The following is a 27,531-nucleotide window of genomic DNA, read 5'->3' as shown; positions in this document are numbered from 1 at the left end:
TATTTTTATATTTTTATATTTGTTATATATGTATATCGCTTGGCAAATGTTTTTAACAATATTCAAGATTAGCAGCGTCAGACAACATATGATTAAGTGCCAAAAATACTTAAGAGAATTTCTGAGAAGAGGAAAATCGCATTTAGCTGTAGTGGTTAAGGGGAGATGTAATGTAGCAAGTGGGTTTATTTAGAGATATACAGATACATATATATAGATATGGAGAAAGGAAAGGAGAGAGAATTCCTAAAAGACTGATATGGAACAAAGGAAGAATTTCTGAAAGATGATATGCATCAAAAATGTGGACAGTTACTATCTCTGGATGTTCAGATGAGAGGAAATTTTTCTTCACATTTTTCAGTGTTGTCTGAAACATTTTATAGTAAGCCTTTATTTGTGCCCACAATCAGAAAAAAGTGAACTTATGTCCATTTTGGAAAAAAAACCAACAAAACAAACCTAACATAACCAAATCAAAGCCAGATGGCAGCTCTTTTTCTCCCAGAACCATACCTCCAATCAGCTTCTCCCCCTAAGGCTGTTCCTGCCTCAAACCTGCTGACTCAGTCCATGGAGCTTATCCCTAACACCCACCATATCTTAAAGAAGAAGTAATATCTACAGAACGAATAAAAGAGAAAACTCAAAATTCATGATGGCAGGCATAATAAACTTGTTTAATAATGTGGCATTCAAAAAGAAATCATTAATAGGCATGAGGTATATTGATGAATATACCTAATCTACTTGGCATTGTTACTACATTCCATGTTTAAGCACGTTACATTGTTAATTAACGTTGGTTAATATTAGAAATCCTGTCGATTACCACTTAAATGTCAAGTAGCATTACAGCAAACATATATTCATTTATATTTCATGTCTGTGTTTAATTTCTTAGGGGAGGGGGAAACATATTTGAGCTGCAGAGGGTAATTTCCAACACAGAATTGATTCATAATTTTTCTGTGTTTAGAACTATTTTTAGATGTGCATATATTGCACTGAATTCATTAAGAAAAATTCTTCATTAAAGATATAAATAAGAGAAAAATAAATTCAATGTCAAGGATTTTGAAATGCCTAGAACTGAAATCTAGATATCTATTAATAACACAGACTTTTGTTGATGTTATTAGAGGTACAAGAGACTATTTTGTTCAAGTCCCAGATTTTCTCTTCTTAAACTTAACATCCTTGAGCCAGAAAGACTGTGTTCTCAAGACCATGCAAAGGCACACAGGCTACCATGTACTAATGAGAATGAGTTTGAAATGCCAAACACAGATGAAATATCAGCACTAGTTAATTAAAAGGCTACTTTTCAATTCCAAGGTCTGAGTGAAAATACTAAAAAAGTCCTGTGGGGGAAGTAGAAGAAGCCAAGGAGAGACAGATGAGGAATGGAGTCAGAAAGAAAGGTAATGGCGGAAATAGGGGATCCCTCTCCATGATACAGGAAGCTGCTGGAGAATTTTGAACAGAGAAGTAATTTTAATATTTTGTCATTTAAACAGAGTCACCCTGCCTGTTGGGTTGAGCATAGAGTATATTTAGGGCAACAGTCACAGACTATAGAAATGATCCCTGAAAGTATATAGTCTTTTAGGGCAATAGTCAAATCAGAAAGGCCAGTGAGGAGAGTATCACACAAAGCCAGATTGAAAGATTAAGGTGGGTTGGACTAGATGGTAGCAAGACCTGTCAGAGATGGTTGACTTGTGGATATATGTCCTAAGTAGAGGCAAAATGATGTGCTGATTGACCGGAAGTGAGGTATTAAGAAAAAATGGGAGTCACGGTGAGTCCAAGATATTTGGCTTAAGCAAGTGGAGGCCTAGTTGCTATTGACAGAGAAGGGGAAGGCTTTATGGGGTAGGTTGAGGAGCTCAGTCTTGGAAGAGTTAGAACTAGCTGGAATTTGGAGCGTTCCATGTAAATACAGAGATTTCAAGTAGATCACTGAACACATGTGTCTCAAATTGAAGGACATGACCAAGAAAGTCAGGGCAGATGGGAAAGAGGAGAAAAGTTAAAGGATTGGGTACTGTGACATTTAGTGGTCAGGGAGAAGGGAGGAACCAAGCAAAAATGTCTCAGTTGGAGGTACAGAAGGAAACCAGATGAGAGATCAATTAAAGGAAGTCAATTAAAGGAAGTTTATTAAGGCTAGTGTAGTTATCACATGTGTTAAATAGTGTTAATAAAATAATTAAAAAGAAGACTAAGAACTGACCAATGGATTTTACAATGTGGAGTTTTCTTGGTGACCTTTGATCACCAAGGTCGAATGGGCAGTTTCCCAGAGTGGTAAGAGTAAAAGTCTAATTGCAGTCAGCTCAAGAGATAAACAGTGGGCAAAATTGAGATTGTTGGGAACTCTACAGACAAAGGAAATAAATTTCAAGGAAATAAACAGAGTGGAGGGATCCATGTTAAAAGAGATTTAAATGAGACAAATTATCCAACTGTAACATATGGATGTTATTTGGATTCACAAACCATAAAATAAATCCACAAAAATTTACATTCAAAGTATCAAAAAAGGTTTATAAGACTTGGGGAAGTTTCTGTGACTGAATATTTGATGATATTAGGAATTTTTTAAAATTTCTTAGGAGTGATCATTATAATTATGTTTAAGAGTATTTCATGTTGTTTACAGATGCCTACAAAAAGAATTTACAGAAACAATTATAGGATGTCTAGGATTTGCTTCAAAACAACCCAGTGGTGGGGTGGGAGTAAGGGTAGGAAGAAGGAGTATGAGGATCAGATAAAATTGCCATGTGTTGGTAATTGTTAAAGCTGAGTGAGGAGACATGGGGGGGAGCGGATACTGTTTTCTGTAAGTCTATAAAAAAATTAAAAATAAGAGAGAGAGAGGAAAGAAAAAAAGAGACCCAAGTATAGGCAACTTTTTCAAAGGTATGCTGTACAGGAGAAGAGATTAATGTGCAGTAGCCAGAGGGGAAGAGGAATTCAGAGGAATTTAAGAGTTAAGAATGTTGATCTTGTTTGCTGCTACATAGCTTTCCAAGATGAAATTAGTTCTGAAAAATCATTTAATTCTTTACCAACTAGAATTTAAATTGTAGTGGTGAATGTAAGAGAGGTCAATAATTTTTATAAGAGACCCATTATTCAATTTCAGTTGAACCCCCAGCAAGCTTAAGAATCAGGCCCATTCTAAACTTGCTAAAGTTTTTATTCTTTTCCAATATGACCACAGTCATTACTCATTCCTACACATCCATCAAAACCATACTTTCAGAAACCTTCTACCTACTATTGATTGAAAAGCCTGTTTCAGAGTTATAATCTAGTAACATGTTTGATTAGCAAACTACCGTGCATGATAGCTAATAAATTTGGATTAAATGTAACAAATGCCTGAATCAAAGAAAGGAAGAAACAAGGAAAATTATCATATAATTCATGTAGCTACTCCTTAAAATCAAACTTTCCGACTCATTGACCTTTTAGTAGAATTACTATTAAATGTCTTCCTTAATTCTCCACTCTACCTATTATTGTTTCCAATATTGGTGACTAAGCTAACAAGTACTGAGTTTTTGTGTTGCAACAACTATTCATGAATAAATAGTGAGCAGGTGAATGTCTGTTTCTATGGTTTCTATTTACAGTAGACAAGAACATTCACAGTGATCTTTGGCATTTGTTACTGTCCTTTGTAATAGAAATTTAAGTATTGTTTTCTCTTCCCTCATTCCTATCCTTAGTCTCCTTCATCTTGTCCTCATTTCAACTATTTTCTTTCCTTTTTTCTGGCTCTCTTTCTCAAGGATCATTACCTCTAAGTTTCATTAAATATGATTCCATTTCAGTTTTCCATTCTTGAAAAAGTGGATAGAAAAGGAACAGGCAGTAGATTTATCTGCTCTTTTTTTTTTTTTTTTTAATGAGAGAGAGAGGCAGAGGGAGAAGCAGGCTCCCCACGGAGCAGGGAGCCCGATGTGGGATTCGATCCCAGGACCCTGGGATCATGACCCGAGCCGAAGGCAGACGCTTAACCGACTGAGCCGCCCAGGCACCCTAGCTGCTCTTTTTAAATGAGTTTGTCTGAACAAATACTTCGTTTCTGAAAATAGATCTGCAATTTAAGAAGAAATAACAGTTTCCTTCTGTGCTTGGACAAAGCCTCTTTCCATGACAAATCCTCGAGTAATAGGGATAGTTTCCCCCCTCTTTCAGCAGTGGCTGAGATCCCATTAGATAAGGTAATCTCCAGGAATGCAGTGAACTTTGCCAATTCCTTGGGTTGCCCGCAGCAAATAAACTTACTTTCTGCTGGATCAAACTAAACCATTCATTACTCATACTCTTACTTCTTTACAATGGCACAAAATTATAGCAACCAAAAGTTGCTAAAATATGTTCAAATGCATAAAAACATAGGTTTGAAAAACAAGTTGGGATCATTTTTCTCATAATACCCATTGTACTAAACTAAATCACTCGGTATGCACAGTGATCTCCGTCAGGTATGACAATGCAGTTAGAATGTTAAATCAAAATGCTTATTGACATATTTTATATTCCCAGAACCACTGAGCAAAGATGCCTGGGAGGTATTTCTTCTTTGCATTTGAAGATTAGTTTTTGTTAAATTACTGTCAAAATTCAAATAAACTGAAAATACTCCTTTGAAAAAGATTTTTTAATTGTATTTTGTCCATTTAATAAATGAAACAGCCTTCCAAGATAACTATCAGTCTACTTAACTGTAAGTGCAAATGTATAAATAAGGTGACCAAAGTAAGTGTGCTCTGTCCTAGGAAAAGTCATCATTGGAACCATGCAGAAGCTTATGAAGCCTTCCTCAGTATACATTCACCTATTTATTCTTCTAACTCCTCAAAAAGCAATTTCATATTCTGCATGTGAACATGTCATCAGAAAAAAAGTTATTATTATTACTAACACAACATTTCTTTAAACTATTAAATCAACAAATAACAAAGCCTTCAGGTTTCCCTAAGGGAGAATGTAACACACCCAAATGTGTCAGTACTTCTTTGTGAGCCTTTCTTAATCACTGGGAGCTAAGCAAGGCTATTAACTTCCTCTAATTCCCTACAAAAGTCTTTTGTTTTAGCACCTTTTGCCTATACAGATCATTTTCCATTAGCTAATGTGAAAGACTTCTTACATCACTATTAAGTTGCTTTAACCCAATTTGCACACAGTGTAGGAGGTCAATTCATTTTCGGGTCCCAGAAGTCACTTATTTGGTTTCACTTTCGATGTGTGTAGTTTTGTGGGTTGTTTTCTTTTTACTCTGTGAAAGATAATCTACACTAAAGTGTAATATATCACTGGATGGTAAAAAGAAGGTAGAAAGAAGAAAAGGATTTAACTCACTTTCGTCGACAATAATCAGCATTTTCTTTTTTTCAGTGGCCCCAAAAGTAAAGCCTGAGATGAAAAACTGTATCTTGTTATAGTCTCCTTAGTATAAATGTTTATTAAAGAAATGTAAAAGCCCAGGGATAAATTTTTAAACCCGGTTAAAATAACCTAAGCCTAGAATCACGAATTTCCCTACACGCCCATATCTGTCCGACTTATTTCCCTTCTTAGCAAGGCATCCTTCTATCTAGTCTTCCCTCAACCGCAAACCACGCCCGGCTAATTATCTACCTGCTCATCAATCTCTTATCCCACCTTCTCATACAGTTTCACTTCCTTTCATTTAGTTAAACACCAGCATTATATTCTTTTATTTTTGCTTATGGTAACTTCTGTTTGTTCCTTATATCTTCTTTTCTGATGTTTATTTAAAAATTCATCTGGCCTTTTACCCACATTTTAAACCACGGACTCCCCTCCTTCCCTTTGTTCCAATCCTTCTCTTTGTTCCTCGTGCGTTTCTCTTCAAATGCATGTGGGTTTCACACAGGGTTGAATCCCCCACTGACAGCACTTTCCGGCCTCACTCTGCAGAATGAATCCCACCCGTGTACAAACACACACTGCCTGCAATCCCGGGAACAAGGAAGAAGGCTGGGGAGGTTGTGTCAAATTCTCCAGCAAACAAAGATGTATGCCTGATTGAAACAGAAGGCAAGAGGCAGGGGAGACAGCACCAACCAGTGTTGGAACCTCGGAAAAAAATTGGGAGAAATGTAAGGGAGTGGTGAGGTTGGGTTTTGGCCAACAATCATTAATTGTATTCAATGCAACAACTTGTCATGTTTGCCTTAGAATTAGTCTCTCAATCAAGCTTAGAAAGACAATTTAAAAATGTATTCTTTAATTAGGATATAGATTAAGATACAAAATTACCTTTTTCTTTCTAATTTAAGGTTTTAAAATGTAAAACATGTCTAGGGCGCCTGGGTGGCTCAGTTGGTTAAGCAACTGCCTTTGGCTCAGGTCATGATCCTGGAGTCCTGGGATCGAGTCCCACATTGGGCTCCCTGCTCAGCAGGGTGTCTGCTTCTCCCTTGGACCCTCCCCCCTCTCATGCTCTCTCTCTCTATCTCATTCTCTCTCTCAAATAGATAAGTAAAATCTTTAAAAAAAATAAAAAAATAAAAAATAAAATGTAAAACATGTCTAGAATGATATTATTTATGTATTAAAGTAGGTTATATAACAGACCCCTATAAAACTCAGTATTTGTTCTATAAAATAAGAACAAAAAGAAGAGAGAAGGAAGAAAATAAGCCAGACTTAAGTTCAAAAAAAATGGTTATCGTGAACAAGCATTCAACTGGTCTCTGAGCTTCCTAGTACCTAAGAATTAAAAAAAAAGCAATGTGTAATAAAATTCTTATTATCTGCTATAAGGAAGTAAATAATTTTTCAAGAGAAACAAACTTTGGGGAGCCTGGGTGGTTCAGTCAGCTAAGCATCTGCCTTCAGCTCAGGTCATGATCCCAGGCCCCGCATCGTGCTCCCTGCTCGGCCAGAAGCCTGCTTCTCCTCCCACTCCCTCTGTGCTCCTGCTCTCACTCTCTCTCTCTGTCAAATAAATAAATAAAATCTTTAAAAAATAATAAAAATAAGTAAAACCTATCAGGAGTTTCATTAAGCACCAAAATTATCATAAGTGAAAAATCATCTGTTGGGATTTTTTGATCTTCACTAATCATGAAACTATTTTGCTTTCTACCACTTTACCAGGAAGGAAGTACTAAATCAATAGCATGACTTTCCATTTTGTTAAACTACTGCTTCCTTAAGTTAGGCTTTTGATAAGAGCACAGAGTTCAAAGTGATTCAGCAGCAAAATCAGTATCTGCCTGTTTTCCTATAAACTATTGCATAATACATATACAAGATATTGAGTCACTTTTGTATTGCTTTTATCAGAAATATCACTGTACTCACTGTATTATAACAGCCTAAAGCTAAACAGAGGAACATTCTATAACTGTAGTATACAATAGAAGATAGTCAAGGCTTACCTAACCCACTCCTCATCTGTCTTCTAGGAAAATACAAAGAGGACCATATATTGTGTTTTGTATATACAACATTAGTGGAAGAGATGGGATCTGAGTGCATTCTTTTTATTTTGTATAATAGTACTACTACAATACCACAGAAAATAATTACTAAATGTGTAGATGCAAAAAAAATTTTTTTAATAAAATAAATAAAAATAAAAATGTAGATGCGAGGTATATAATTAAGTACTGAAGTATTCTTAAGGAGCTGTTAAATGACTGAGTTCAATCTTCCCACATGACCCCAAAACTTGGAAGTATAGCACCAAAGAGAAAACTCGTTAATTTTTTGAACAATTTTGGGAAGACCAAACTGACCATGCTAAAAATGAACCCTCAACCTACTCTCGCTCTACCCCAACCACCAAATGCTAAATATCCCAACCCACCAGAGGATGTTGAAAAGCTACCAACTTTGATGCCCTACAGAGGGTGAGAACTGAAACCAAACAGACATAGTCCTTAGGACCGTGCATGCTCTGTTCAGCTGGGTTCCAACTGCCTCTTTTGATTTTGCTTTCCCTTAGCTGAGTATCAGGACAAATCCAAGTCCCATGTGCAGAGCCCTATCATACAATATTTTTCCTATGGCTCAGTCCAGCCTAACCTTCCCAGTGCAGAGTTCTAGATGAAGCATAATGTTCCTCATTGAACTCTCTTCAGCTCATGAAATCACCCATAATTATTTTATGAAACTGCTTTTTAGTGCTATCAGTAATCTCCAAGAAATTCGAGGAGTTTTTATCTTTCTCATTCCTCCAATCTTTCTTTAGCATTTGACCCAAAAATCTCCTTCTTCACATCCTATCTTCTTATTTTGAAAAATATGCTGTTTGTTTTTGTTCTACTTTCATGAATTCTTCACTGTTTCTTTCAGTGGCTCTTCTTCTTCCTTGTATTAGTTAGGTTTTGCTTCAAACTAACTATTTAGTTAACTCACAAATCTAGAGGTGAGTGATTTGGGATGGGCTCTGTTGATCTTAGCTGGGCTTGACCGTGAGTCTCCGGTCAGCTGGAAAGTCAGCTGGGACAAATAAGACCTCTCTTCACACAGTATCATCCTCCAGGGGGTTTGCTTGGGTTTTTCTCATGGTACTTGCAAAAGTCCAAGAACAATAAGAAAGCAAGTCCCAAGATGCAAGCACTTTTCAATCTCTGTATTTGTCACATGTACTATTGTTCCATTGGCCAAAACAAGTCAGTTGGCCAAACTGAGAGTTTGTGTGAGAGGAGACTTCTGAAGTGTGTGGATTCAAGGAGATGTGAACCAATGGGGCCATTACTATGATCTACACACTGCACTTACTCACCTAAAATATGGGCATTTCTAAAGAGGTGATCTTTGGCCCCTTCTCCTATTTCTTAGACTCACACTGTATGGTTCTTATAATCCTTGTGGGGTCTACAATAGTCTGCAATTCTTATTCTTGTGACATCTATAACACCTCTGTGTGAATGCCTTCAAAACTCAAAATCCCATCTTTATATCCATCACTCTATTAACAAGAAATACAAAGTCATAGGAAGAACAAATTATGAATTTTTCCAATGAAGGTGAGAAAAACCTTCTTAGAAAAGGGTCTTATGAGTTGAACCCTGAAAGAAAGGTATGATTTTTCCCAAACCAGGACTGATCCATGTATTCATTTCTTCATTCACTCACTAAATAATAATTTTTTAAAGTGCATGACATGACAGTTTGTGCTACTCTTATGGCATTTATCAACATCTGTCTTATGCTAGCTGAGAAAAACAGCCCCTGACATCCAAGGGCTAGCCTTGTGCTGTGAGTAGGTCTTGGTGTTCTCCTGTTGAATATAAACAACCTCAGAGAACATTAACATCAGATGAAGCCAAGTCCAACACAAGATCAGATCACTCTGAATCACACCTGAATACCCACAAAGACATGGACATTGTCTAACCACAAAAATGACCAACCATCCCCTTATCTTGGCTAACATGAGTGACTGTTGTTTCTTTACCAATTATAGCCTTAATCTTGAACTAGTCTTCCCTCCTTCTCAACAAAATTTATTAAAATACCCAATCATACAGTTATCCCCACTTCCTGACAGTAGTCAATCTAGAGTGAAGCCTTGCTTCTTTCATCCCTCCCCAAAATTATACCCCCAAATTCTATTATGCATTCTTTCTAACATGCTCTTACTGAGATAGTCCACTGTTGTCCATGCTGTGTTCTCCTTCCCCACACTGAGTAATAAACCAGCACAGGTATATTCCTGGTGGTCTTTGGCTGACAAGCACTGACATACAGTCTTGGTTTATTTGTCTTACCTCCAGAGATTGTTAGAATTCTCTGAGAAGAAGAAGCACTGTCTTGTTCATTTTGGTATCTCCCACTATCCAAAAACAGTGCCTTTAATAAAGTAAATATACACAAAATGCTTACTGAATGGATACATGAACCCCACAGACTCTATCTTTCTCAATGACTAGAAATGCTGAGGAGATTTTGGAGAAAGTGTCCTGAATCCTACTTCATAGACATAACACAAGCACCTTCCAGAGAGGACTTCTTAGAAGGGACTTCGCCGTCAGCACAATTCTGGGGTTTACAGGATGATGCCCCTCCTGTAATGAGAAACTTGGTATGACATAATTGATTAATATTCAGATATAGAAGAAAAGATATATGTGAGATTGGAATAGCATCAGAGTGACTTTAAATCTACCAACGATACTGGCCTGTCACAGAACTATATGGGATTCTTCTGAATCATGCTGCCAGTGTGGTATGCAACATTTGTGTTAATGGAAATATTTATTTTGATATAAGATTCCAAATGCCTTTCAAAATAGATAGCTAATATAAATTTTAAAAGTTCTCAGTAATAGTATTTCTTGAATTACAAAAGTTCTTAGTTACAGCGCTTCTTGAATTGCATTTCCATTTTACCCTTCAAAAGGCATAAAATTCATGAAAAAAATCTCTAATTGAGAAATTTAGTCTGAATTTAAAGGCACTACAAAATATGCATATGAAGAAAAAAGAAGACAAAAACATTTAAGAATCTAACACTAAAATTAATTCAATTTTTAAATAGGAAAAAACCTAATTGAAAAACTTTGTAGAAAAAAAATGACCTCATGACAAAACGATCATACACAAGGACAGTCTATATGGCATCTGAAATTAGTTAAATAAGCATGAAGGTATATAATACAGATCACATGATCTACATTTGTACCTATACAGTTTAGCAAAATTCTTGTTACGTTAATCTTCAAAAAAATCCACATAAACCAATACTAAAGTTGCAGGCTTCAGGAAAACAGCCATAAGGTGGTCTAAAATACAATCAATCTGCATAACTACCTTCCCCCAGAAAAACTGTTCCAATCTTTCCAGTGCTAATAAGTGTTAAATTAAAAATAGGAGTCAGAAAATGCTGCAGAGAAATTAGCAGCTAATTAGTAAGAAAACTAGTAAAAAAAACATATAATTATTGTTTGGTAATGTTTTAGAATGTGACAGTGAAAATCTATTAATATTCAGTAAAAGCATCAAACTTTCAGCATGCACAATCTGAAAAATATTTCATATCCATAACAATTTGAAATCATGTCTGTTAAGCATAAAAACTGAAATTACAAGTCTGGCCCCATGACATTAATTTTATAAATTGGGTTTTGGTTTTCTGTCCATTTAAAAGCTCAGGCCAATAATTCCTTTACTCTAAATATAACCACAATATAGTTTAATACGTATGTATGCGATTTTTAAATACCATTTCAATAAGATTCACAATCTGTTTCTGGCTCAATATTCATTCTACATTATGGATAATATTCAAATCAATCGGTGACCCCTAAGTATTTTTTCCCCAGGAGTGGATTAGAGCCACAAATTTCTGGAACCTTAGAAATTATATTTATGACTATGAGTCTAACCAAAAATTAAGATGAACAATTCATTGAGAAAAGAATGCAAAATGTCCTATGCCTTTAGAAACTCATTAGATATTTCTGGTAGGTAAAAAAGCAACTCAGAGAACTGTTAAAAAAAAAAAGGTAGTTTTGTCAGCTGCTCTTCAAAAGATCTGAGATTTGTAGATAAGTAAACATTTGTTTAATTATTCATTTACGCAAACAGTATTTGGGTAAATGAATTATTTAAGCACCACACTATTTAGGCACCACACCAAGCTCTGGGGCCCAAGGCAATGGCTCCTCTCTCCACCTCCCACACCCAGAGTTTATAGTCTCTGATAATAGATAGGCAATGATGATGAATGACGTTAAAGGCTCTAAACAGGTACACCTCACGTAGTCCAGAAAGTCAAGGAAGCCTTCAGGGAGAGAGGAACGAACAGGGTGATACTGAATATGAGTGAGCGGTGGTCAGGAAAAGAGGAGGGAGAGGTTTGTAGGCAAGACAGCCTGCCCATGTGAAGCCCAAGACCGCAGTGAGGGAGAGTATGGAAAAAAGACTAAAAGATACTCAGCATGTGAAACCCATTTAAGGGAAAAAATACTGTGAGCTGAGGTTAGAGCGGAGATGCACAAAGTGTGATTCATTTAGGTATAAGTAAATGGGGAGCCATGCAACTCAGTAATAGGTAACATTTATGAAGCCCTGTGATGTGTGCTTTTCACACAAATAATCTCATTTATGTCACATAATGACCCTACGAGATAGGTGTCATTTTTATTCCTATTTTACATATGAGAAACTGAGGCAGAGGGGTCAAATAATTTGCTCAAGTTCACACAGCTAAGCCATGACAGAGCCAAACTCAAATTTAGATCATCTGGTCACCCAGCCTGTGTTCTTAAACACATTTAAAAAAGCAATTAGCATTATATCTCCATTAAAATTCTACGCCACTAACATTTTGACCTAGTTAAAATATCCAGCAAGAACCCAAATGTTGCTCTGATTTTTATTCATGATATGGTGGTATCACTACAGGACTGAGAGTTGGGAAGTCCAAAGGGAATTTTCTGAGTTGATAATCAGGCAGTTAACTAAGGCAAAACCTGGTTTTTCTCTTGGGAACCTCAAGACCTAGTAGACAGGACATAATAGTTGCCTAACAAAAGTTAGTTCTACTTTATTGTACAGAAGGTTGTGTTTACTTTGGAAATGTCAGTTTGGTGAGATGTTTGACCTTTATTCATCAAAAATAACACCAGGATGTAGCTACAGAGGCAAACTAAACATTCAAATAAATTCATCTGAACAAAAACAAATTAGAAAAAAACCAATAGAATATTTTTTCTTTCAAAAAATGAATCTGATTAAGTTGGAATTTAGGCTCTAATCTTTAAGATTGAAGCACAGTAGCTTATAATGTAATTCACTCATATGAAAAATTTTTATAGTATTCATCATTTTATTTTTTTATATAAAATGTTTTTCATCATTAGTAATTTGTTGAAAACCTGAAAAAAAAAATCAATACTCTTACTAGAGAAAGAGTTGGTTTTTTTGGTGGTTGTTCATTTACTTTTTTTTTTTTAAGATTTTATTTATTTATTTGACAGAGAGAACACAAGCAGGGGGAGCAAGAGAGGAAGAAAGAGGCTCCCCGCTGAGCAGGGAGCCTGATGTGGGACTTGATGCGGGGCTCAATCCCAGGACTCTGGTATCATGACCTGAGCTGAAGGTGGATTCTTAACGACTGAGCCACCCAGGTGCCCCAATACTTTGAAAGTTTCAATTGCAATATGCCATTCAAACAACTCTCTTGGGGTGTCATTTCACTGCTTCTCAAAGATATCTTGAGATACATGTAATCAAATTTTACTATTCAGCAACTACTTTAAACTGCTATTAATTACACTTACACTTTAACTGTGATTTTTTTTTTTTTTTAGAGAGGAGGAGGGAAGGGGAGGGGCAGAGGGAGTGGGAGAAAAACAATCTTAAGCAGACTCCACACCCAGCAAGAGCCCAACAAGGGACTCGATCTCAAATTATGACCTGAGCCAAAATCACGAGTCTGATGCTTAACCAACAGAGCCACCCAGATGCCCCTTAACGCTGATTTTAGTGCAGTTTAGTTGGTTCCTCTTTTCCTCTCTTCTACGACTTTGCCATTATGCTTACAAAATTTATTTTATTTTATTTCAAAGATTTTATTTATTTATTTGAGACAGAGAGACAGAGATAGCGAGAGAGAGCATGAGCGGGGAGCCCAGGGAGAAGCAGGCTCCCAGCCGAGCAGGGAGCCTGATGCGGGGAACGATCCCAGGAGCCTGGGATCATGACCTGAGCTGAAGGCAGCTGCTTAACCAACTGAGCCACCCAGGCATCCTAAAATTTATTTTAATTTAGCAGTTAATTATCATTTTTCTTGAAAATGGTGACAATTTACATAAAATTCATTATGTAACAAATTAAGAGAAACACAGTTATGTTAACATAAGCATAATAGTTATATTAATATGAACAACCAACCATATAATATTATATCTGTGATGTAATGTTTTATAAATTAAGTATTTTAGCACCATATTTATTATTTTACATCAAGGGATTAGGAGAGAATACATCATAATTCTATAGGTAATAAAGTCACTTAATAATACATTTTTCTGGGTGGCTCAGTTGGTTAAGCGACTGCCTTCGGCTCAGGTCATGATCCTGGAGTCCCGGGATCGAGTCCCGCATCGGGCTCCCTGCTCAGCAGGGAGTCTGCTTCTCCCTCTGACCCTCTTCCCTCTCGTGCTTTCTATCTCTCATTCTCTCTCTCTCTCAAATAAATAAAATCTTTAAAAAAAATAATACATTTTTCTAACTAATTTAAATTATTTGTCCTAAAATTCTTATGTTGGATTTATCTGGAACATTTATTTTGATAACAGGTATATTATTCTTACAATATATTTTACTTATATATGGAAATCTCTATTTTACTTAGTTTCTAAAACAATGGTATTTATACTTTGTTTGGGGGAGAAAAACTGAAAATGCATTATTTTCATTTTCCACATATATGCACTTAGTCTTCCTTGAAAACTATCACAAAGGGAAAGAAATATGGAAAATAGTATGGAAGTTCCTCAAAAAATTAAAAACAAAAATATCGTATGATCAAAAAATTCTACTAATGGGTACTTACCCAAATAAAATGAAAACTTTAATTTGAAAAGACATATGCACTCCTATGTTTATTACAGCACTATTTACAATAACCAAAATATGGAAGCAAACTAAGTGTCCATCAATAGATGAACAGATAAGGAAGATGTGGGGTATTTGAAACATTATGAAATCATAAAAAAGATGAGAGATCATGCCATTTGAGACAACATGGATGGACCTTGAGGGTATTATGCTAAGTGAAATAAGTCAGGCTAAGAAAGACAAATACCATATGATTTCACTCATTAAAAAAAAAAAACACGAAAAACAAATGAACAAACAAAAAGCAGAATCAGACCTAAAAATACAGAGAACAAACATGGTTGCCAGAGGGGAGGAGGATGGGGGTTGGGCAAAATGGGTGCAGGGGAGTGGAAGAAACAGGCTTCCAGTTACGGAATGACTATTATATAGGAATAAAGGGCAAGGCATAAGAAATATAGTCAATGGTATTGACTTGTGGTCAACAGAGCATAATGTATAAACTTGTCAAATTACTATGTTGTACACCTGCAACTAATGCTACATTGTATGTCAATTAGACTCAAATAATTATATATATATACTGATACCTTCATTTATTTATGTCTTAATGATAATTTTAATTTTTAAACTACATCGTTCACTAATAAGATTCAAAAGGTGGCTTCATTACCCAGCTGAGAAAGAAGTCTACTGACATCTAGTTTGAAAATAACTAGGAACACTACGCACAACTTGTATTGGACAGTTATCAAATTCAGCAGTATTCAAATCACCAAATAGTGAAGCTCCAACTGTATTTTAAAATGGTGGGGTAAAAGAATTCTCTTCCTGAGAATAGACCCCTTTATTTTTCAGTGCTACTTTCTTCAAGCCAGACAATGGCAATGATCTTAAATTAGATAAAATTTTGACAGAACTCTAGTTTGACACAGTAAAGAGGAGCACAATTAGGAAAATATGCCCTAAACAGATAGGGAGAAATTCCATTACCTTTATACTTCATAAAATTCTAACACTTTTATTTCATAGCATAAACTACCAACAAAATTACAAGGTACAAATATTTTTTTTCAAAGCAGCTCATAAAATGGTGAATAGGAGAGGAACTGGAAATAATCTGCCTTTATGTGGCAATTGAAAGGAGGAGAAAAAGCTTTCCACTGAATGCTTTCATAGTTTAATTTGGTATAAAGTGTGTGAGCACCACCTAAAGCACACTTAGACAATTAGGCAAAGAAGTTTTTAAACCTTTTGTGGATAAATGATTTGCTATGTGTAAATTGTACAATTGCTGACCATTTTGCTTTCCATCACTATATTGCATTAAATTTTTTTTTACAGTAAAAACATGGAATTTAAAGCCATTGTTCTTGGCTCCAAGATTTATATGTAATTTCCATACCATTATTTTCTGGGTGAACTTTATTTCTAAAAACACTGTGAATAAAAAAATGTAAATGGATGGAATACTACTCAGCCATCAAAAAATGAAATCCTGCCATTTGCAACAATGTGGATGGAACTAGAGGGTGTTATGCTAAACGAAATAAGTCAATCAGAGAAAGACAATTATCATATGATCTCCCTGATATGTGGAATTTAAGAAACAAACAGGATCATAGGGGAAGAGAGGGAAAATATAAAACAAGACAAAATCAGAGAGGGAGACAAACCATAAGAGACTCTTAATTATAGGAAACAAACTGAGCGTTGCTGGAAGGGAGAGGGTTGGGAGGATGGGGTAACTAGGTGATGGACATGAAGGAGGGCACGTGATGTAATAAGCACTGGGTATTATATGAGACTGATGAATCACTGACTTCTACCTCTGAAACCAATAATACATTATATGTTAATTGAATTTAAATAAAAATAAATAAATTTTAAAAAAAGAAAAAAATGCAGAGTTCTGAGTAATCAGACTCTAAGAGCAAGGCTTTTGAGAAATTCCATGTTGAAGATGTTGAAGAATAGCACTCATCTATGAAAGGACCTAGGAGTTCAAATTGAAGTTAAGGTAAATATAATAATTTTTCCTAGAGACAAAATAAGTCATTAAGAATGGCTTTATTATATCGCTTAATGCGAGATATTCAGAAAAGGTATTTCAAAGTGGAATAACAATCAAGTATTAAATTGGTTTATCTTTTAACAATAGCATAGTTCTTTTTTTAACATCTCCATTTCTTAGTATTAAAAAAACAAAAAAAAGCTAAAACCTTCAACTGATTTGCCCTGACACTGGTAACTCCGTAAGTATTTGCATTGTTTTCTTATTTCAGCAAGACAAGAATAAAGACACAAACAGACAAATACTAATATGCATGCAATAAACTAGTCTACTTAGGATTTTGGTAACTCAGTTTTCATTGGTTTCCCATTGCCTCCCATCTCACACAGGCAAATATAAACAATAATCTTTACTTAATGCTATATACTGAGCTCATTGTAAAATAAACTACATTAACTTCCACAGTATTTGAAAGGAAAAAAATTAAGTGTAATTTTCAAACACTCAATGAAGAAAGATATTAAAAAACATCTTTGTGTAATTCTGCGGGTAGTAAGGCACTGTGTGGGCCACTTGGACACCCTCACTCAGAAGACTGTTAACTGCTTAACTGTTAAGTTAAATCACTACCACTTGAAATGGACTGGAATTCTAGAAGCTGCAGCTACCTGCACTGAAAGTATTGAAGGAATTTAGCTATTTGGTGGCACGAACTCTCATTAATAACCTCTGTTCATAGATGAAGGCCATGGTGTACACTTAAATGAAAAGAAATGGTCCACGTTGACCAAGAGACACAGTGGCAACATCTTCTGGGCATCAAGTTTTTATTCCAGTGGATGTGAAGATCCCAAGGGGAGCCCACTATAGGTCAGTAGTGACACACCGGAATACTGCTGAGAACCATTTCCAGGAGGAAAAATGTCAGGAGTTACGTGCAGAAAAGAAAAAGTATTCTTGGTTACAGATAGCCCATGAGAATAAAAAAATAGCCACAATATTTTAGTCATCTTATTTTGTGTTTGGTAGGCAAATATAATCTAAATAAGCAAAGGACACTGTGCTTGCACCTGTTACCCAGACTATTATCACTTTTGAATGGTCTTATTTCAGTTTACTTGTTTTCTTCAGCATTTGCTGTTTTGTCAAGTATGAATGTAGCTAAACCACTACATATGAAACATTAAGAGCTCATGTTCCCAGACCATCAGGGAACCCAGAGATCTACGTGACCCCAGGGACCCTATAGATGAGCAAACAGAGGTCCTAAGCAATTATATACATTAAATACATTTAAAATTAGTAGATTAAAAGGTTTTTAGAGTACAGATCTTTCACCTCTTTGGTTAAGTTTATTCCTAGATATTTTATTGTTTTTGGTACAATTGTAAATGGGATTGTTTTCTTAATTTCACTTTCTGCTGCTTCATTACCAGCATATAGGAATTCAACAGATTTCTGTACATTAATTTTATATCCTGAGACTTGCTGAATTATCAGTTCTAGTACTTTTTTTGTTTTTGTTTTTGTTTTTTTGGTAGAGTCTTTAGGGCTTTCTATATATAGTATTATGTCATCTGCAAATATAAAACTATAAAACACTGATGTAAGAAATTCAAGATGACATAAAGAAATGGAAAGACATTCCATGCTCATGAGTTAGAAGAACAAATATTGTTAAAATGTCTATACTACCCAGAGCAATCTATAAATTCAATGCAATCTGTATCAAAATACCAACAGCATTTTTCACAGAGCTAGAACAAGGAATCCTAAAATTTGTATGGAACCAAAAAAGACCTCAAATAGCCAAAGGAATCTTTAAAAAGAAAAACAAAACTAGAGGTATCCCAATTCCAGATTTCAAACTCTATTACGAAGCGGTAGTAATTAAAACAGTATGGTATTGATTATAAAAAACAGACACACAAATCAATGGAATAGAACAGAAAAGCCAAAATAAATCCACATTTATATGGTCAGTTAATCTTCAACAAAGGAGGAATGAATATACAATGGGAAAAAGACAGTCTCTTCAACAAACGGTGTTGGGAAAACTGGACAGCTACATGCAAAAGAATGAAACTGGACCACTTTCTTTCACCATACACAAAAATAAACTCAAAATGGATTAGAGACCTAAACATGAGACCTGAAACCATAAAAATCCTACAAGAGAGTACAGGCAGTAATCTCTCTGACATTGGCCCTAGCAACATTTTTCTAGCTATGTCTCCCGAAGCAAGGGAAATAAAAGCAAAACTAACCTATTGGGACTACATCAAAATAACAAGTTTCTGCACAGTGAAGGAAATAATCAATACAGCTAAAAGGCAACCTGCTGAATGGGAGAAGATATTTGAAAATGACATATCTGATAAAGGGTTAGGATCAAAAAAGAACTGATACAACTCAATACCCAAAAACCAAATAATCCAATTAAAAAATGGGCAGAAGATATGAACAGACATTTCTACAAAGAAGACATAGAGACGGCCAACAGACACATGAAAAGATGCTAAACATCACTCATCATCAGGGAAATGCAAATCAAAACTACAATGAGATATCACTTCACACCTGTCAGAATGGCTAAAACCAAAAACACAGGAAACAACAAGTGTTGGTGAGAATGTGGAGAAAAAGGAACCCTCTTGCACTGTTGGTGGGAATGCAAACTGGTGAAGCCACTGTGGAAAACAGTATGGAGCTTCCTCAAACAATTAAAAGTAAAACTATCCTATAATCAGTGATCATATTATTGCATATTTACAAAAAAATATATAAAAACACTAATTCAAAGGGATACAGGTATCCCTATATTTATTGCAGCATTATTTACAATAGCTAAACTATGAAAGCAGCCCAAGTGTCCACTTATAGATGAATGGATAAAGATGTGATAGATAGATAGATAGAGAGTGGAATATTATACACCTGTAAAAAAGAATGAGATCTTTCCATTTGCAACATGGATAGAGCAAGAGAATATAAAACTAAGGGAAATCAGTAAGTCAGAGAAAGACAAATACCATATGATCTCACTCATATGTGAAATTTAAGAAACATGAGCAAAGGGAAAGAGAGAGAGAAAGAGAAATCAACAAACAGATTCTTAACTAGAGAGAACAAACTGATGAGTACCAGAGGGGATGTGGATGGGGGAATAGGGGAAATATGGGGTGGAGATTAAAGAGTACACTTATCATGATGAATAAAAAATAGAATGATAAAAATATTAGTAGATTATGAGTTCAAGACTCTAGTATAAATATTCTAGTATTCATTCGTATAGTATGCATATGTTATGCTGAATATAAAACATACATAATACCATACCTTACCATACCATATCTGTAAATCGTACAGTAGTAAAAACAAATGCACATAAGTAAGCATTCAATGAATAAGATATTTCCTATAGATTAACACAGAAAACAAATGTTTACACAGATGATTTTCTCATTTGAGAGCAATTCCATTCCTCAAAAGTCTAGATTTCAATTCATTTCTATTTGGGCATAAAATAAGACCCTTCTTAACATGTATAGGTTCCTGGTGTTGGAAAGAATCTCAAAAATTATAAAACCTCCTTCTGTATTTGTATTTGAGTTTAGAAAGCAGCAGTACTGCCCCAATGGCATTCCTTGCCATTTTATTCCCTGGGCTAGTAAAGGATGCTGCAGCTCTCATAAAAAGGAGAACCATATGAGAAAATGAGTGAATCCCCAGTGGCTCGTTCCTCTACTAAGGATCCATTCTATAAAATGAGTCCTGAGAGACTTTCCCAGTCTTGGGTTTCACTGGAACCAGGCAGGAAGAAAGTTAGGGAGTAACAGTCCCCACCTGCTTCTCAACCCAGCAAACCTCAAGTATCCATTGAAAAGACTGTGCTTTACCTACTTTATAGTCAACCACCACTAGCATAACCTCCCTCCTCCCCCACTCACCACGCCCCTGCTGTGCCTGGCACTTACATGGATGGATGGATGGATGGATGCATGGATGGATGGATGGATGCATGGATGGATGGATGGATGCTTGGATGCACGGATGGATGGATGGATGGATGAGTGGATAAGTATATAAAATTTTCCTCTGTGGGTCCATCATAATTCATAGGATTTTTTTCAAATATCGGAGTAGTCTTTATCACCTCCTCTGGGGAAATACTGCCATTATATTTTCCTTGTTAAAACTTACAAAATATCTGTAGCTGGCCAGTTTCTAATCATAATAAAAGCTCCAAACTATCACAATTTGGGTAGCCTAAGTCCTTATCTGGTAATCAAAGAAAAAAGTCTAGTCATGATTTTACTGGGAAAAAGGAGTGAAAAATCAGCATCTTCTAAATGTTACCCTGTATGTTAGTTGGCCCTGTGTGCGCCTAACAGAATGAAAAAGGATTAAAATTAGAGTTAGGGTTGGGGGTTGATGCTCCAAAGTTTTAAAAGAGAGAGAGCTGGACTTCAGATTTGAAAGATTTAAGGAAGATCTATGAGATACCTGCAAATGAAATGCAGTTCTATTATTATTATTATATTTATTTAATATATATTATATATAATATATATTATAATAATATATTTATTAATATATATTTACATTATTATATTATTAAAGTGAGGCATGACTTATTTTACAGCCAAAGAAAAGGTAGGGCATTAAATGCACCATTTGTTTACATGGATGAAGATTCACCCAGGGCCCACGGTAATAGAAGTCCTTTCCACAACAATTACATGCCAGTCTCACTCTCCCTTAGCAGGAGAGGTGTGTTTCAATTAGGAGGTTCTTACCAAGGCTTCCTCCTACTTTCTGGGCAGTTCTTTGGAAATGCGGGGGCTGCGGATAGGTAAGAAGGAAAACTCATTACCTGCCCTCAGAGAGTTGAGAAAGTGTGGGTTTGTATTACTCACGGCTCTGCCTGCAGGCTCCTGTCCTCAGCCACATAGTTTGAAGGAATATAGCCCTGTAGCGGTTGGCCAGAGGCATCTTCCCTTCTCTCCAAGTGCCTGGCCAACCACCAGCCCTCGAGGGAAGTGTCCAGGACTTGGAGCTTGTCGCCCGCGCGGAAGCTCAGGTCCTCTGCGGTCCGCGCCTGGTAATCAAACAGAGCCACAAAGTAGTGGCCGTGGCTTCTCCTGGGCTCCTGACTCTGCGACTGGGGAGGATCGGGGGAGCAGCGGGCTCCTGGGTTCTCAATCACCACCGCCGGCTTGTCGGCCTCCTGGAACAAGCACGGGAGGCAGGGCCCCAAGTTCGCCCAGAACCTCAGACAAATGTTGCCCATGGTGCTGTGGTAGGGAAGAGGGGAGAGGGGCTTCTCCCTCTCCCCTCAGTCTCTGCAGATCCACTTTCTCTTCTTCCACCAGGCAGCTTGGAAGTCAGCACCAACTCCCCCGGCTTCCGAGAGGGTGCAAAGCCCCGTTTCACAACAAGCGGCAGACCTGCCTGCGGTGATCCCCGCTTGGGGACACTCACCTGCTTGCTTTCTGTGGCCCGAGCTGCTGCCCCAATGCCAAACTGAGTGGGAGCTGGGAGGCTGCTCGGGGGAAGATGCCTTTTCTTCTTGTCTGCTTAGGAATCCCACAGCAAAAATAAAGTTAAGAGGGCTTTATTTAGACAAACGTCTGCGAACAGAAGACTCATCTTGCTTTATGTGCGGAGGTAAAGTTAATAAGAGAAAGAGGTGAACTGCAGGTAAGATTACATCTTGCCTCTGCCGGAAGCTCCCTCCCTGCTTCAGGTCCGTCTCTGTGGTCTGGCCGGTCCTGACCCCCACTGCTCTTTCCTTTTTGCTAATGATTAACCAACCAGCTGAGCCTATTGCCTTTAACATCCTGAGCTATGAGCAGACTAATAATTTCTCCTTACTTCCTGGTTTCCTTTTCTCTGTGATTTAAAAGAGATTCCTGTCCTCTCTACCTCTCCCTTCCCACACCCAAGAGAGACCAGCGCCCTCACCAGGAAGCCAAACTCTTAAAGCGCTGCCAAAGTCCATACTACCAGATAAACAGGCTAGCCCAGGGAGCTTTTTGTCTTGCTATGTTCCCAACACAGATTTTTTTTCCCTGTTCATGAAGATGAGTAGGATTATTCTGCCACACTAGGGGAAATTAAAAGGATAATTAAAGTGTCTAGATATTTGTTACTGGACAAATGGCAGCTGGGAAAGAACTATTGAGTTCCTACCTTTTTTCATCACTGAATCAATTTTTAATAGCTTCAAAATATATTTACAGTCTGGAAAAATACGACCGCAGCTGACTAAAATGCTGAGAACCTGAAACACTGCTCTTTCCCACAGAGACATTTAATTTCCCATCTCTCACGTGCTATTTCTGAAATACATACACACAGAGAGAGATTAGGGGACCAGTAGAGAGAAGGAGTAGAAAGGCTGCATGTGAGCAGCTGTGGGTCTACAGGAATTCTGACTAACTTCATTGGTAGTACCTCAGGAGCTAATGACGCTGAGATCAGACAGCCATCCTGATGGGCAGTGGCGTTTGCTTTACTTCCTCTTGTTTGCGACAGCCGACTCACAAATGTGTGCTCTGGATCACAAGAACAATCAGGCAGAGAATGTGGACAGATCAACACACCGCCATTTTCACTAGTAGAGACCACTCTCAACTCGTTTATGATGTGTCACTTGTTTTCACATAAGACATTTATTAAAATTCTGCACTCCAAAAAAAACAATCTCTATATATGTTACTGGAGGCTTGACCTAGCTAACCAAGCCTCAGCACAACCTCAAAATTCCTGTTCTTTGACAAACAGAAAGGCATTTTTAGTAATCAGAATAATCAAACTCAAGGAAAACGGTGGGGCAGGGCAGAGGGGGAACCCAGGGAACCATGCCCATGGCTTCAGCCCCATCTGCTCTTACCTGGTACTAAAATCATTCATGTGGACAGATGACCTGGCTAGAACAAGACCTCCTGTCAAATTCCCAGGTTTTTCCGGTTGTCTTCAGAGTTAGACTAGAAACACCAATTTAGCAGTAAAAGAAAAGCCAAAAGCTGAGCCAGTTTTGGGTTGTCTGTTTGTTTGTGACATGGGACCAAAAATATAATTCTACATATAAGAGAAAATGGCAATTATATAATATTGAGAAGCCATAAGTATATTTTGTTTCAGACACAATATTAATTGTAAAAGTGTGGGATTCTATTAATGCCCCCATATAGAGGCATAGAATGCTAGTCTTTCCAGAGACATCTGTAGGATCTAAAAATGAAATGAGATTTGGAAGCAGCTAGAGAAGGGTATTCAAACCCGATTTGTAAGTGGAGTTTGAGACTTCAAAAATTCGAAGTTTTTAAATTCAGATATACCTCCATTATGGTCATGACAAGGCATTCTAGAAAAAGACAAATTGGCAGATGTGCACAGCACAGTCACTGAGCTAATAAATGAAACTGAAAAAAGCTGGTGACCATCCGAAGGTGTCAGGCGAGCAATGGTCTGAGAAAGCTGAGCCATGGAATGGGAAGAGAAAAGGTTTCTTTGTGTCAACAGTACCAGAACTCTGCAGTCACCCAAGCTTGAAGACTTAAAGTCATCTTTTACTCTCCCCCTGGTTTCTCTGAGCTAATCAATCATTACATTCTGCTCAGTCTTCCTTTTCATTTATTCCACAAACTTTTTTTATTCCTTCTGAATGACAGCTGGGTACTGGACAAAAATAAATAAATAAATAAAAATAGAATATTCTTCCCTAGATTATTCCAGAGGCGTTCTAAGCAGTCTCCCTTCCTCCAGCTTATCCTCTACCTGACTCACCTTGCATACCACTCCCAGAGCAATATTTACGATAGTAATAATGATATGAGTGCTGGTAAAGAGTAGCCATCGGGATTGGAGGGCTTTCTATGTACCAGGCCCTGTGCTAAGAATGTTACAAATGGTATTCATTTAATTCTCAGAAAATAAAAACAATAATACCTATGAGGAAGGTAGGGTTTTATGTTTGTTTTCAATTTAAAGAAGAAACCAAAGAGGGCACGTTCTGCGCAGAGCACTGGGTGTTATGCACAAACAATGAATCATGGAACACTACATCCAAAACTAATGATGTAATGTATGGTGATTAACATAACAATAAAAATTTAAAAAAAAAAAGAAGAAGAAGAAACTGAGCACCTGGATGGCTCAGTCCTTAAGCATCTGCCTTTGGCTCAGGTCATGATCCTAAGGTTCTGGTTTCGAGCCCCGCATCAGGCTCCCTGCTCCGCAGGAAGCCTGCTTCTCCCCCTCCCACTCCCCCTGCTTGTGTTCCTGCTCTTGCTGTCTCTCTCTGTCAAATAAATAAATAAAATCTTTAAAAAAGAAGAAGAAACCAAGGCTTCAGGAGATTAAGTAAATTGTCCAAGCTTACACAGCCACCAACTGGCTGAACCATGAGTAACACCCTGGTCTCAATCTGTCTCCAAAGCCTGAGTTTTGATGACTCTAAGAAGAAGCTAATGTCATTCTTCTGTGTAAAGTCCTTCAGGATCATCCAGTGTGTTTGGAATAAAACCTAAATTCTTTATCAGGACACATAAGGCCCTGCTAACCTCTCTAACCTCATGGCCCTTCCCTGCAGCACACACACCCTGAGATGCAGGTCCCCCAGGCAACTAGGGCTCCTGAAGCCCTCCCCCCCTCCACCCTACCGCCTGACTTCCTTGTGATTTTTCCAGGCTGAGTTCAATTGATACTTTCTCTGCCATAACAGAGTAGAGGCCCCTACTCTGTGTACCCCTAAAACCTGACACACACTTCTACTTGGTCACCTGCTGAATGCCACTTGGTTCTCTTACTTGTTTGCTTTCCCCACAAGAATTAGATTTCCTTCTCTGAATCTTCAGTGCCTTGTACAACATCCAGTATGTAAGCAGTAAATACTCCATAAGTATTGAGGAAGGAAGGAAGGAGGGGAGGGAGGGAAGGAGGGAGGGAGGGAGGGAGGAAGGAGGGAAGGAAGGAAGGAAGGAAGGAAGGAAGGAAGGAAGGGAGGGAGGGAGGGAGGGAGGAAGAGGGGCTCCTGGGCTCAGTTGGTTAAGTGTCTGACTCTTGATTTCAGTTCATGTCATGATCTCAGGATTGTGAGATCAAGCCCCAGGTCAGGCTCCTCATTGATCCTGGGGCCTGCTTAAGAGTCTCTCTCCTGGGGCACCTGGGTAGCTCAGTCGTTAAGCATCTGCCTTCAACTCAGGTCATGATCTCAGGGTCCTGGGATCAAGCCCCGCATCGGGCTCCCTGCTCAGCGGGAAGCGTGCTTCTCCCTCTCCCTCTCCCCCACTTGTATTCCCTCTCTCGCTGTCTCTCTCTCTGTCAAATAAACCAATAAAATTATTTAAAAAAAAAAAAGTCTCTCTCCTTCTCCCTCTGCCCCTCCCCCACCTTGCGCCCCCCCCCCCCCAAAAGAAAGAAAGAACACAGAAGGGAGAAAGGGAAGGAGGAGAGGGGAGGGGAGGGGAGGAAAGAAAGAAAGAAGTGAAAGGAGGGAGGGAGGGAAGGAAGGAAGGAAGGAAGGAAGGAAGGAAGGAAGGAAGGAAGGAAGGAAGGAAGGAAGGAGAGAGGCCTCATGGGGTGACAGAAACACTGTGCAAGTCACTCACATTTGAGAACAAGAATTCTGCAGTGTGAGAAGTACTGGGAGCACAGTCGGGGTGACTTTCTGTCCCTTGCCTCTAACCCTCTTTCCTCTGTTTCCTGAATGTCAGATTCCTTTGCCAGCCTCCTAGACCAGTTCTCCTGCCTGCAGCCAATCTCCCTCCCATCCTTGGATGGAGCAGACTGCCACCACTTTCATCTTCTTAAATCACTCTCCTGCACAATAACCTTCATCAGATCCCCACTGCCTGGAAAATATAACTTGGACTTTGAGGCTAGAGAGTTTGTACTTCACCTGACCCTTGTCAGATGTGCCCTTTCCACACCCTCCTTCCATGTGGGCCTTTCTGTAGCCCTCCCACTCAGCCAGATTGCTTTACTGTGTCTTCTAACATGCTTTCTCCATTCCCACCTCTGATCCCACCTCCTGTCTCATTCCTCTGCTTAATATTCTTTCACCTCCCGACAGACTTCTGCCTGCATTTTGAGGTCTGAATAAAAATCCCACACCTTCTCTAGGCCTTCTTTGTCCACTTCTGCCAAAATAATCTTTCCCTCCCTTGAGTCTTTCTGGCTTATGCAACCCCCACACCCAGCACGCACACAATGTGAAATGAATTTAACCATGCGCCTGTATCCTACTTGCTGAACACTGCAACAGAAAATCCCACAGTTATTCGGTTTTATACCAAGACCAATTAATGATCTCCAACTCCTGCTAAGCCCTTAGCACTGCTCAACGTTCTTTTATATGCTAGTCTGGTCAGCTGCCGTTCCCTTCATTTTCTCATAACACTGTTGCAAATGTGTCCACCATTCTCAGCGTCTCTGTGGATATCCTCTTTCTCCAGTGATGACCTTGCTGCAGACATTCACAGAAATTACAAGTCTATTCAACATTAACCAATTCAATTTCCTTTTCTTGCATCAAAAAAAAAAAAAAAAAACCATATCTTAATCTGTAAATCCTTGTATGTCCTTTCCTTTTGGGACAGAAACGTCTACTTCTCTACCCAATATCCAGTTTCTTCTTCCTTACTAACAGAACCTTACTTTTTTTTTTTAAGATTTATTTATTTGAGAGAGCGAGAATGAGAGAGAGAGAGTACATGATGGGGGGTCGGGTCAGAGGGAGAAGCAGGCTCCTCGCTGAGCAGGGAGCCCGATGTGGGACTCGATTCTGGGACTCCAGGATCATGACCTGAGCTGAAGGCAGTCGCTTAACCAACTGAGCCACCCAGGTGCCCCAGAACCTTATTTTTATAGAAGCAAAATCTAGGGATACATTTCTCAGCCCTCCTTACACCTAGAAGTGGCCAGTAAAAAAG

General features: G+C 37.9%; 1 protein-coding gene across 1 annotated transcript in view; it reads right to left on the bottom strand.

The window, feature by feature from the left end:
- FRK (fyn related Src family tyrosine kinase) overlaps positions 1 to 21,884 on the bottom strand; it is a 97,138-nt gene extending 75,254 nt beyond the window's left edge. Inside the window, exon 1 of the mRNA XM_028117071.2 lies at positions 21,511 to 21,884. Coding sequence (XP_027972872.1) covers positions 21,511 to 21,884 — 374 coding nt within the window. The remainder of the gene's footprint in view (positions 1 to 21,510) is intronic.
- Positions 21,885 to 27,531: the final 5,647 nt, after the last annotated feature.

This window comes from Eumetopias jubatus, unplaced genomic scaffold (assembly GCF_037043125.1).
Source record: "Eumetopias jubatus isolate StellerSeaLion01/CBP00866 unplaced genomic scaffold, mEumJub1_p1.0 scaffold_6, whole genome shotgun sequence".
In the NCBI taxonomy this organism is placed as follows: domain Eukaryota; kingdom Metazoa; phylum Chordata; class Mammalia; order Carnivora; family Otariidae; genus Eumetopias; species Eumetopias jubatus.
This window is presented reverse-complemented; position numbering and strand designations above follow the sequence as displayed.